This window comes from Sapajus apella, unplaced genomic scaffold, assembly GCF_009761245.1.
Source record: "Sapajus apella isolate SASKATOON/1434 unplaced genomic scaffold, GSC_monkey_1.0 scaffold47, whole genome shotgun sequence".
In the NCBI taxonomy this organism is placed as follows: domain Eukaryota; kingdom Metazoa; phylum Chordata; class Mammalia; order Primates; family Cebidae; genus Sapajus; species Sapajus apella.
Window position 1 is genome coordinate 10,164,413 of NW_022436987.1, and position 12,923 is coordinate 10,177,335.

Below are 12,923 nucleotides of genomic sequence, written 5' to 3' on the forward strand. Positions count from 1 at the left end.
CACAGGCCGAGGGAAGGGGGTCTCTTTCCTCAAATTAATTGCACTAATAAATGCATAATCTAAAACTGAAATGGTAAGCTGAAAGAGAGATACTTCTGCTATTTGAAATCAAATTAGAAATAAAACCTAGACTGTGGGGTTGTAATCTGGGAAGATTTCTCTAAGGAAGTAATACTTAGCCGAGATCTGAAAGATAAGAGTTAACTGGGAATAGAAAAGATAAGAAAGATGACTCCAGAGCAGGGAAATGTCACGATGAAAAATCTTGTGGCAGCAAGAACATGCTGAATGTGACTCACTAAAAGAATGCTATAGTAACTGGACTTCAGAGAGGGAGGAAGAGCATGGTAAGAATGAGGGTGGAGCAGTAGTTGGGTATCATATTATACACAGCTTTGTGGACTATCTTAAAGGTTTTATACAGAACCTGGCACATTGTTGGTTACTTTTATGAAGGCAAGGACGCATTCCTACAAACTTCCTAGATCTATGGATAAGCCAAGTTCTCCAGGAAGCCTCTAAAGAAACACTCTTTGTAGAAATAATTAATCTTATCATTGTCCTGGCAAGTCTTAATAGGAGATGAGGCCCTAATTTATAGTGCTTGGCTCAGGGTCCTACCAGAGACAAAGGCAAGACATTTGTTAGCTCTCCTCATCACTTACACGCAGCAGTGGCTACAGAAATATCCAGAAAAGTTTTGCCAAGAGAATAGATATCTGAGGATCCAAATAATTGAAGAGACTTGTCACCCAACATCAGATAAATTATTGATAATAGATAATCATCTAGGATGGATTTAGCTAGTGAGATGACTCACAGAAACCCCAGTGCAGGTAGGGATTTCATAGTGAAAAAAAAAGTGATTTCCTTTAAATCTCTGGCAATTAATACCCAATCCTTGCTTGAGATGTCTGTTCTCAGTCACAGCCAGTTCTCCATGAAGGGTCTACCCAAGAGTGAATCTCTTGGGAACCAAATGGAGCAACAAAGCAAAGAAAGTGAGCTCTGCTCATGATCAGAGGACTTTTCTTAAGAGTCAGAGTGATCCAAAGATAGAATGAGATATCAGGAAAAGGTTACCTCAAGATTTCAAAAATAAGCCAGAAGACCACGTGGGAGGTACAGAGAAGATACAACCATGTGGTTGTTATACATGGCCTTAAGGGTTTCTTCCCACCATGAGAATCTCAGAGGCAGAAAGGATGACATGAAACAGTGGCTACAAAACAGAGAGAAATGAGACATCAGAGAGGGAAGGTGGGTGCTGGTAAAACACAATGATGAGGAAGAACAGAAGGACTTAATTTTGTTTGAAGTGGAAGCAGCTTATGTTATTGCACCTAATCTGACCTGGCCTTGGGAACCAGGGGAATGATCTGATGATAAAGCCTCCTTTCTGAGAACTGTGGCCTTCAATGGGATCTCAGGTCAGCACCTCCAGCCAACTCCAAAGGCTGTGCTTTCCAGATTTCAGGGGTTGAGCTGGAGTTATCATAGTTTGATAGGTATTAGTTATCTATTACTATGTAGCAAGTTACCTCAAAATTTGGCAGCTCACAACTACAAATACCTATTGTCTCACAGTTTCTGAGAACCAGGAATCTGGAAGAGGCTCAGCTGGGTAGTTCTGGCTTAGGGTCTCTCATAAGGATGCAGTCAAACTTTCAGTTGGGGCTATGGTGATTTCAAGATTCGGCTGGGCCTGAATTATGCACTTCTGAGCTCACACACTTGGTTGTTAGCAGGTCTTCGTTTCTCACTGGCCATTGGCCAGATACCTCCATCCCTTTGCGTGTGGAACTCTCCACAGCCTACTTGAGTGGCCTCATGACATGGCATGTGGCTTCTCATAGAGGAAGTGACTCAAGAGAGAGAGAAAAGTGAGCAAGTGGGTGAAGCAGTGCCCAAAGAGGAAACAAGGTTGGTATGTAGAACATACATAGAGCTCCTACAACTCAATAGTAATAAGAAATCTGTCCAATTAAAAGTGTGCAAAATATTTAAACAGAAACTTTACAAAAGAAGATTAACAAATGGCCAATAAGTACATAAGAAGATACTCAATTATTAGTAGTCATTAGGGAAAAATTTTTTCTTTGAGATGGGGTTTCACTCTGTCACCCAGACAGGAGTGCAGTGGTGTGATCATGGCTCACAGCAGCCTCGACCTCCCCTGACTCAAGCAATCCTCACACCTTGGCTTCCTGAGTAGCTGGGACTACAGGCACATGCCACCATGCTTGACTAATTTAAAAAAAACAAAACATTTTATGGAGACCGGATCTCACTATGTTGCCAAGGCTGGTCTCAAACTCTTGGGTTCAGGCAATCCATCTACCTCAGCCTCCCAAAGTGTTGGGATTATAGGCATGAGCCACCATGCTCATCTGGGAAATAAAAATTTAAACCCACAATCAGATACTGCTAAAGAATCATCATAAGAGTGGCTAAAACTAAAAAGACTTGAAAACACCAAGCATTTGCAAGGGTGTGTGGAGCAAGTTGAATGATCACATGGTTCTGCTGGGAGGGTAAAATGGCATAGCTATTTGAAAACAGTTTAGTTATATGCATGTTTACCATACTACTTCTAGATATTTATCCAAGAGAACTCAACTAGAAAGACTAGTACATAAATGCTCATAAAAGTATCATTTATAATAAACCAAACCTAGGAACATTTTAAGTATTCATCCAACAAACCTAGGAACATTTTAAGTATTCATCTAACAGTGAAATATTACTTAACTCTCTTCCTCAAATCCTTGAGAATTGGTACCTGGTTAATCCAGCAAGTAGTTATATAATGATACATGCAACAATATAAATAAGTCTCATGAACATTATATGAGTGAAAGGAGCTAGATACAAGAGAATACATTCTGTTTATGTATGTATGTATGTATGTATCTATCTATCTATCTATCTGTCTATCTATAATCTACCTATCTAATCCATCTTTCTATGTATCTGTGTAAAAGTTACTCTACAGTGATAGAAATCAGGTCAGTGATTTCATAGATCAGAGGTTTAGGAGACATTGATTTCAAAGTGGCATGAGGAATATTCTTGAACAATGGAAATATTTGATACTTTTCTTGTGGTGATAGTTACATGGACCATATGGTACACATTTTTTTGCAAAACTCATTGAAATATAATTAAAAATATAATTTTATGTTATTTAATTTTTACCTATGATAGTTGACTTTAAAAGTAAGAGGAAATGAAAAATATGTGATATAAAATTTTTTTAAATGCAAGGGATAATTCACAGAAACAAAATACGACTTAGAAACTTTATTACTTTCTCTTAGTTTTTTCAAGATCAACTACCTAGGCAAAAATAACATTATAGATAATATAATTAATTACTTTAATTACATATATATATATATATATATAGATAGATAGATAGATAGATAGATAGATGTAGATGTTAATTTTTACCACAGGGGACATAGTTTTTTATTGTATCTTTAAAACATTTACAGGGAAAAATCACATTATAAGAATTATAGAAAATCTCACTGGACACAGTGCTTCATGCCGGTAATCTCAGCTACTTGGGAGGCTGAGGCGGGAGGATTGTTTGAGCCCAAGAAATCAGGGCTGCAGTGAGCCATGATGATACCATTGCACTCTGGGGTGGGCAATAGATTGAGACCCTGTCTAAAACACAAACGTGCACACACACACACACAAACATACCTCACCACCACCAACAAAAAGAATATCTCAATAAATTTCCCAAGTAAAAAGTTATAGAGATTACTTTATCAAACTCCAGTGCAAAAAGCCTGGAACTGAATAACCAAAGTATAATTCTAAAAGCTATTTTAAAATTTTAAATATTATTCTAAATAGTTCTTGAGTCAAAGTGGAAGTCAAAGCAAAAATTATAGAGTAACTTAAAAATGAGAACTTTATGTCTCAAAGCATGGCATATTGTTAAAGATTAACTCAGAGAACAAAATTATATTGTTTCATAATTTACTTTTTAACTTAACAAATATTTATTGAGGACCTAATTGCTCTATGAATTTTTCTAGGCTCTAGAGGTATAGCCCAAGATGCATGTAACTTTCCTCATAGAGTTACATGCCAGAGGAAGGACACAGGCAAAAAGAAAAACCAATGTATTTGTATATAATATTTTGGAAGTAATAAGTTCTATGAATAACAATAAATCTTGGTACAGTGGGTAGACAGACAGTGAACAGAGAAGAAATGCTATTTTGTATATGGTGGTCAGAAAAGCCTTCTTTGAGAAAGTGAAGTTTGGCAGAGTTCTGAAGGAAATGAGGGATTCAGTTATGCCGACATTTAGGAAACAATGTTCCAGGCCCAGAAAATACTAAGTGCAAAGACGTTCAGGAAGCTGGAATTAGAGCAAGCAATGGGCTAAATGACGAGAAGAGAGGGCAAATAAATGATGGTGAAGTGAGATCAGGTAGTGCTTCTTAGATTATGATAAGAAACTTTTACTCAATGGACTGGGGGAGGTTTGAAAGGTTTTGAGCAGAGAATAGAAATGATATGACTTGTGATTTAAAAGAATCACTCCAGAATAGTTCATATAGCAAAAAGTGTAAAAACAGGGGGCTCAGTTGAAAGCTTACTATAATAATACAGGTAAGACATGATGGAGACTTGGATCAGGATGGCATCAGTAGGCGTGGAGAAAAAATGCTCATATATAAGTATTCAAGAAAAGGAGAATATAAACAATTTTGTAATTCCTCTAAAAAATCTAGAAAGAGGCCAGCTCTATTAGTCAATTCTCATGCCACCATAAATAACTGCCTGAGACTGGATAACTTATAAAGAAAAGAGGTTTAATTGACTCACAGTTCTGTATGGCTGGGGAGGACTCAGAAATCTTACAATCATGGTGGAAAGAGAAGTAAACACATCCTGCTTCACGTGGTGGCAGAAGAGAGAAGTGCCAAGCAAAGGGGGAAGAGCTGTTTATAAAACCATCAGATCTCATGAGAACTCACTATCACAAGAACAGCATGGAGGTAACTGCCCCCATAATTTAATTACCTCTGACCGGGTCCCTCCCACAATGTGTGGGGATTATGGGATTACAATTCAAGATGAGATTCGGGTAGGGACACAGCCATACCATATTATTCCATCCCTGGCCCCTCCCAAATCTCATGTCCTTACATTTCAAAACCAATTGTGCCTTTCCAACAGTCCCCCAAAGTCTTAGCTTATTCTACCATTATGGAATTACAATTCAAGATGAGATTTGGGTGGGAACACAAAGCCAAACCATATCAGCAGGTAAACAAAATTTTGTGCAATAACTGGGTAAAAGGGTGTGGAAGAAATTAGAAAACTGGAAGCCAGAAATATAGTGAAGTTAAATAAATAAACAAACTTTGGGAAGTTCAATAAAATAAAAATTGTTTAAGTGAATAAAGAAAAGGAAAAAAGAATACTATTATGCTACTTCCAGAATGAAAAAGAGGCTATAACCTCAAATATGAAGATTTAAAATTTGTTGATTGGCAACAGGTCCTTTGAGGGGAAATTAGGATTAGATAAGGGTCCTTATGGGGAGGAAAAGCAGGATGGGTAAAGGCAAACCTGCATGAAGGAGGAGTGCATGGATAACCTCTGAGGCTGGAGACCAGGGCACCCTCTGAAAATAAATATCAGTTGTTCTCTTTGACAGGCACAGGGTTCTAATTCCAAAACATCTAGTATGGTAGAAGGTAATAAGTGGTAAGGATAAAAAAATTAAGCAAAGAAGAGGGCTAGGGTATGTTGTTAGTGGGGGTGAGGTATAATTTTAGAAAGAATTATAAATGTCACCTGTCAGGACAGATGACGTTTGAGAAATAATTGGAGGAGATGAGGGCAGTGGATGAAGAGCGTTCTTCACAGAGTATGAGTGGTGGTTGAGTGCTGGGAGATAGAAGTTGAGGAATAGTGAGAGGGGAGCTGTGCGTGGTGGCTCATGCCTGTAATCCCAGCACTTTGGGAGGCTGAGGTGGGCAGAGCATGAGGTCAAGAGATTGAGACTATCGTGGCCCAACATGGTGAAACCCCGTCTCTACAAAAAATACAAAAATTAGCTGGGCATAGTGGTGCATGCCTGGTGACAGAGGAAGACTCCATCTCAAAAATAAAAATAAAAATAAATAAATAAGTAAGAGGGCCAGTGTGTAGGAGAGTAAGAGATGAGGCCAGGCAGGTAATGGGAGTAGTGATGAGAGGAAAGAAAGGGAAGATCAACTTGGCCTGAAATGCTTCGGGTGTTTGCTTATGAGATGGGGAGTCACTGGGGTGTTTTGAACATAAGAAAGACATGATGTAATCTACGTATTACAGTCACAGTGGGTTACTGTGTTGAGTACAGACTCAAGGAGAGAAAGGGGCATAATTCTATGTGGTCCTGAGAAAATAGTCAGTGGATAGAAGGAGCTGACTTTTCTAACCACTAGCTAGCTAACTAACTAACTAACTAATCCTAATTAGCTGACTACCACCAGTGAAACTGGCTGCCAAGTCACCTTGAGAGTTATATTCAGCAGCTTGTCACTGGTGGTCCCATAGGATGCTATTGTTGTTGATGCTGAATAATTCCTATCTTGAATAAGGAAGGCATGAGACTATGACATTCTGGATTCCTTCCAATACTAAGAGTCCTTGATTCTATAGCATGCATCCCCTCAATCTGCCCTAGCTAGAATGGAAGCTCCATGAGCACAAGGAGTTTTATTTGCTCTGTTCAATTCATTGCTCTGTTTCCAGTGCCTGGAATAGTGCTGGACCTTGAGTAAGACGTTTTTTAAACCTCACAGAACAAACAAGTTGGGTTGAATGGCATTGATGACCTTCCTAGGTTGGCTAGTCTGTGATCACTGTTTTAGGCTCTGAGTCATTGTTTCTAAAGCAGGCTAAGGAGTGGACGAAGGGGTCCTTATAGGGAGGAAAGGTAGGGATGGGTAAAGGAAAACATGCATGAAAGAGGAGAGCATGGGTAACCTCTGAGGCTGGAGACCAGGGCACTCTCTGAAAATAAATATCAAGTGTTCTCTTTGACATGCACAGAACTCCAATTCCAATAGGGGATGCTTCACTTGAAACTGAGGGTACAAGACACTAGGGGTCCATCACGGGCATGTTTTCTTTGTGCCAAGTGAATCAGCTTGGTCAACAAAGTGCTCACAGGCCCCTGAAGCTCTACCTGGGAAAAACAGCACAAACAGCAGCTTAGAGTCCATTGAAAATACATTTTTAATTTTGATAGAGTTTACAAATGTCAGCATTGACATTTCTTTAAACAAGTTTTTTCAAGGCACAGCATTATGTCCCCAGATGCCCAACAGGAAGAGATTTCATGTCCCCCTGAGGTTTAGCAGAGCCACCAGTGTCAAAAGGATGGCTGACAGGGCCTAGATTTGCTACCAAATAAGCCAGTGAAACATGCTGTCAGATTTATGGTTACATAATCAAGTATTTAAAAAGATGCACAATAGGTAACTGCATTGAGCTTGCTCTGCATTTCGCAATAGTTCCTTTCAAACAAAGAAGATAGTTTTCAGTATCAATAAGGATGCCAATATGTATGTCTTCCATGGAAGCTTTCCTACAAATTGTTTTTATTACACATTAAAAGGAGTTCAGCTTCATTGTGATCTAGGAGGAAGAAAATAACAGCTAGAATTTAGTTACTGGTTGTCAGACTCAACATCTATTATCTCACTTACTGTTTATGGTAAGGCTTGGAGGTAGTTACTATTGTAGCCCTCAATTTACAGATGGAGAAACTAAGGCTAGGAGAGAGTTAAGTGACCAGTTCATGATCATATAGCTAGCAAAGGGCAAATACAGTTTTTTAACTCAAGTCTTTGCACTTAATTCAGAGGTACATGACATAGTAATGTATACTCTAAAATGATAGTGTCATTACCTTTCAAATGCAAATGCTAGAATAATCGCAGTTATAATGGCAAAAAGCAGTGTTTTAAATAAACAGGATCTATCTTTCTTGGTCTGATGATCTCAGGGTTACAAGGGGAGACTGAAAAAAGAGAGAGATGAATCCAAATTCTAGCGATTTAGCTATTGGAACTCAGTGTTCTTTTTCCAGACACTGGTGTGGGTACCTTCCCTTATGGATTTTTTTAAACCACATGGTCTCAAGGAGGCTTAGAGTGTGAACTACACCCCTGTAATAAACAGTCATTCATATTCCCATCCCATAATACAAGGGCATTCACCTTGAGTCATTTAGCTGCTCAGGCTTGAAGGTTTCTGCGGCGCCTGCCGAAGGCTTCAGAACCCACATTGGTGGGCACGAAGTTGTTCTTCACCATGCCCCCAGATCTGCTCAGCAAGCCTGCCAGCCGATGAGTTACACAGGTGGCAGTGTCACAGGCTCTCTTCTGGGCAGTGGTTCTGATTTGCAGGATGAGAAATAAGAGAAGACCTGTGAGTGAGAGGCTGGGAGAGGAGTCAGCTCCATGGGACCTTCGTGGTAAAGTTGCTGTTCTGAAAGGCACTAATTAACTTTAAGTGTTTCTCCTAAATACAACTATCAGAGCAGAAAATCACAAGGCCATTAAGGAAAATGCCATGATCACTCCCCATAGATATTCCCAGGGGTGTCAGAAAACCAAAAGGTGACTCTGGATGACTGGCTATGGAATATGGAGCAGTTAACAGCCAATCTTTCCTGTATAAACTAACTCAAAATCAAAACAGAGGCTTATGAGACTGGAGTGAATTATGGCCCCACACCCAGCCCCATTCACAAAGACTATAAAATTGATAACCCAGTCATGGGCACCAACTACCCCTTCATAGGAAAATAAAAAGTTCCCCAGTCTTACCTGGAAGAGGAGCCGAGTTTGCAGCATCAAGTCCTAGAGGTGCTTACCTGCTCCCTAGGACTCCTGCTCTTGCTGCTTGAGCTCGGTTAGAGGAACCACCCACCATATCCTGTGTCCAGCTACCCCAGGGTTAAGGCTATTTCTAAGGATAGGTCTTAGACACTATGAAGCCTGGGACATACACCAGAGCAATAATTACCACAGCTCAGATCTTTTTGGAAAAATCATTTTATTCCTTAAATGATTAGCACATTCAGAAGCAGGACAGAGGAGCTCTCATGAAATCTCTGGGGGACTCAAAGCAGCCCTCATTTTCTGATGTTTTCCTGGGTGATTCTCTTCCAGCCTGTGAGTCCTGCTTTCTTTCCTCCCATCTGAAGTTCGAGACATCCTCTACCTCAAGGAAAGCCACTACTACCAGCCCAAAGAGCCACCAGAGAGGAACCAAACCACATGCATCAAGTTATGGGAAGGAAGCAAGAAGGAAAATTAGAAAGGAGAGGGAGGGGTTTAGTTGGGATCCTGGGGCATGCCAACGTGAGGGTGATGGTCTCTCTCCAAGCTGTTGTACACATCCCTTTTCTTGCCAGGTGCTCCAGCCCCAACTGCAGTTTTGGGGAACGTGTGAAACTTGCTGAAGTCCTGCGAGTATGTGCTCAGCATGCAAGTACTCAGCCTACTGCACCGCTTAGATCTGGGACTGCAGGGAAAAAACATGCCAGACAGTACCATAAACCTGCCCCCATGGGGAGTCACTTAGAACATTAGACCAGGCAGGGGACTCTTCGAGTAGGAGCAGGAAGGACACGCAGGAGGGCGGCTTGCTTTTCCCTCATTAGGAGAGCTCAGAGGTTCAGTGGGCGAGGGCAGTGCAAGGAAGGACTGGATGGGGAAGCATAATCTTTTCTGGCATTCTACGTGCTGTTCAGTCCTTCATGCTTGACAGAGGGGTTCTCAGGGCAGATGCAGGGGCACACATGCCTCTGCGTGGGCAGTGCCTGGGGCTGCTCTCTGCTCAGGCTCAAGGTGCACAGGGATGTGGATCTGGGGTAGGGTGCTCTCCCTGGCCTCCTGACAACATGCACATTTCCACAGATACCACATATTTAAAGGCTCAAACCTACCTCAGACACTGCTCTACCTGTCCCCATCCCCTGAAAGGGCCTCACCTTCACCTTGCAGATGTGAAATGAAGGCTCCTTGCAGGTGTGAAAGAATGTCATATGCAGATTAACAAGGTGGATCCAAATTTCTAAAATCTCCTGAGATATATGTATATACATGTCTATACCTGACTTCACCCTCACCAGTCTTAACTCATCCCAATACTGGGAAGTCTCTGAGTACTGCAAGAGCAACTCCAACAGTGAGCAATTTCACACCTCCCCATTTCATTTCCTAAGAACTTTCAGAAATGGAGCTTTTTAATGTATCTAACCACAGTTCCTCCAGCTGCACTGGGACCTCTATCTCCCTTGGAGCTTGAGAACAACTGGGCCCAGGTCTCGGTGAACAACACAGCCTGTTGGATTCCTGGCCAGTGCTTTCTTTTCCACCTCTTGGGATCTGCCTTCCTGGGTATGCTGGGGGGAGGGGAGGCCCTGTGCGGGGCACTTGGGGAGACTCACCTGGAGCCCTTTGTCTCCTGCTCCTGCTCCTGCTCCTGCTCCTGCTCCAGCTCACTGGTCTTCATCTGCACATAGTCCTGCAGTGCAGCCAGCAGGAGGCGCCCTTTCTCCTCACTGAGTGTGGCTAGGTCTGGGCTTCTCTCCAGGGTGGACCTGTGGAAGGGAAGCAAACAGTGCAGGCTGTAAGCCCCTGCCTGCACCTCCCCAGGATGAGCAGCCAGGCTTCCTGGTCTTTGCTTCTTCCCCTGAAGATGTGACCACTGGGAATCCCAGGGACAGGGCACGAGGCCAGTGTCCTCCCCAGGACCCAGGCACTGGAGTGGCCTACAAGCAGTGGTATGCTGGAGCTAGTTTGTATAGACTTGTCAAAGCTGATGGTTACATTTTCAGGAATTTTGCAAAGCTGAGTGCAGCTATTATTATAAATTAAATGCTAAAACTTAACAGTTAGTGCTGAACCTGAAAACAGTTTTAGTTTAATAAATTTGTACGTGGGTGAGAAATAGATCAACAGGTAAAATATCAGATTTAACAACAACAAATTTATTGTCAAACTATTTAACAGAATAGTATGCAATTCATTTCTCAAATCATGGCTGAATAGAGTAAATAGGATGGCTACACATACAAAAGTTTGGAAAAAAGCAACAAAAGCATTTTTGTGGGACTCAATGGCCTATATGAAATTTATAATAAAGAGTATTGTCTAAATATTTATTACTACTTATAAATTGTGTAACGCACATCTTTATATCAGAAAAAATTATGTATTTGCATGAGTACATATATTACCCTGGCCCCCTGTTGGTTTTTAAGCATTCAGTACATCACACTTAAGAGGCATGGAATTGTCTGATTCCATTGCGGTTCTGGCTTCAGGCTGTCTTACCTGAATGGTGCTGCCTGGAGGCTGCCTGCCTGGAACAGCACCAAGATGCCGAGAGCCAAGAAGGGGGAGAACTTTTGGAAGCCCATGACACCTCTCTGCAAGGGAAGAATGAGGTAAACCACCTGCGCCAGTTCAAAGCTCTAGGAGCCCACAGACCTTGGCTCCTATCCTGCTTTTCTATCTTGCCTCTATTGCCCTGGCTTTGCGGCTACAGACTGGTCATCATATTTCTTTTCTTCTTCGTTTCCTCATCAACACAGTGGAATCCTGGGAGGTTCAATGGGCCTGTAGCATGCACAGTTTGACAGAGCTGGAGGAGCAACCCTAGCGTGAGAGCTGAATGGGAGAGGTCTCAGTCCTACCCTTCTCCCCAAAGCGACACACATGCATATAGACCTATTAGCCAGGTCTCTGTGGAGGACACACTCCCAGGACCCTGTCACAGAAGCTGCTCTCGTAAGGAAACCCAGAGCTGTCCTCTTGTGGGGCTTTTGCATACACCTGGATGGGAGAGAGAGGGGAGATCTGTCGAGAGGGATTATCTCTGCTAATGGAATCTGAGAAATAGAAGAATCCGTTTTAGTGCTCAGCCGCTCCGCCTGCTGGCACCTCAGTCCCCTGCAGTAACCAAATTTAACTCTTAAAATGGGACCCAAGACTTTCTCTCTTTGCTCCCAGGAGCCTGTAGTTTAGGGCTGCTTGTCCCTCAGTCGTCGTGCGCTTTTGCCACCTGTTCGCGCTGTTCCAGGTTCTGAACCAATTTCCCTGGGACTGCTAGGCGCCAGACGCGATCCCTGAACGTACAGTCTGCGGAAAGTCCTGCTCTGTGCACGGTCCCTGGGGAGCCTGAGTGTCCCAAGACCGGCCCAAGCCTGTGTGCAGGGGGAGAGAATAAGGCTGGAGTCCGCAGCCGAGCAGCAAGAGCGAGCCCGGGGACTGAGACTGTCCGATCCTACCTAGGGTAGGAGCCTGGTAGAAATCGCAGACTAACAGAGACTGTCTGATGAAGAGACTAATGGAGAGAGAGAGAAAAGAGGAGAGGGAGAGAGAAATTGACTAATGGAGGGAGAGGGAGAGAGAAGGATAAACACCTAAGCTAGAATCTCGGGGCTCACCTAGCGGGAGGTGGCCTGGATCGGAGGCAGTGGCGGCGGCGGCGTCCAGTCAGAGCCCTGTGGAAGCGGCGGCGACACTTGGGCTGAGGAGTGGCTCTGATGCCTCCCAGCGCCAGCGACCGCTCTTATTCCCATCGCTGTGGATCGGAAGGGTTCCGCCAGTACACAGCAACCAATGGTCGGAAGGGTCCTTTGCCCAAGTTGGGTTGCGTCACCCTCGTGCTTCCAGAACCTGTCGGATCCAGCAGGACGATCCCACTTGTACTTGCATTGAGGTCATTGATGGAGATGGGGGGGCGGGGGCGGGCGGAAAGGGTGGGGATGGTGGGGCATTAACTAGAAACGCCCTTAAAGTGAGCGGGAATTTGAGGGCAGTTTGACGTCGTGGTGAATTTCATCTCTGTCGGGCTTGGTTTTGAACTCGCGCCCCACT

General features: G+C 42.9%; 1 protein-coding gene across 2 annotated transcripts; it reads right to left on the reverse strand.

Annotated features, from left to right (window-relative positions):
• Nucleotides 1–9,068: 9,068 nt before the first annotated feature.
• On the reverse strand, nucleotides 9,069–12,610 carry LOC116525166 (calcitonin-like). 2 transcript variants are annotated; one of them, XM_032240846.1, is made up of 4 exons: nucleotides 12,491–12,610; nucleotides 11,376–11,470; nucleotides 10,487–10,639; nucleotides 9,069–9,558 (listed from the first exon to the last, which is right to left on the reverse strand). In XM_032240846.1, exons 2-4 carry the CDS (start codon nucleotides 11,459–11,461, stop codon nucleotides 9,369–9,371), a joined length of 429 nt encoding a protein of 142 aa, XP_032096737.1. In that variant the 5' UTR covers nucleotides 11,462–11,470; nucleotides 12,491–12,610; the 3' UTR covers nucleotides 9,069–9,368. The 2 variants fall into 2 exon arrangements, with proteins under 2 accessions (XP_032096737.1, XP_032096736.1); XM_032240845.1 differs by having other exon boundaries at nucleotides 12,467–12,609.
• Nucleotides 12,611–12,923: the final 313 nt, after the last annotated feature.

Coding starts and splice junctions, on each gene's coding strand:
- LOC116525166 (XM_032240846.1), bottom strand. CDS start 11,461: ATGGGCTTCCAAAAGTTCTCCCCCTTCTTGGCTCTCGGCATCTTGGTG. Junction 10,640..11,375: donor CTCCAGGCAGCACCATTCAG/GTAAGACAGCCT, acceptor TCCCTTCCACAG/GTCCACCCTGGAGAGAAGCC. Junction 9,559..10,486: donor CAGGAGACAAAGGGCTCCAG/GTGAGTCTCCCC, acceptor TTTTCCCTGCAG/TCCCAGATCTAAGCGGTGCA.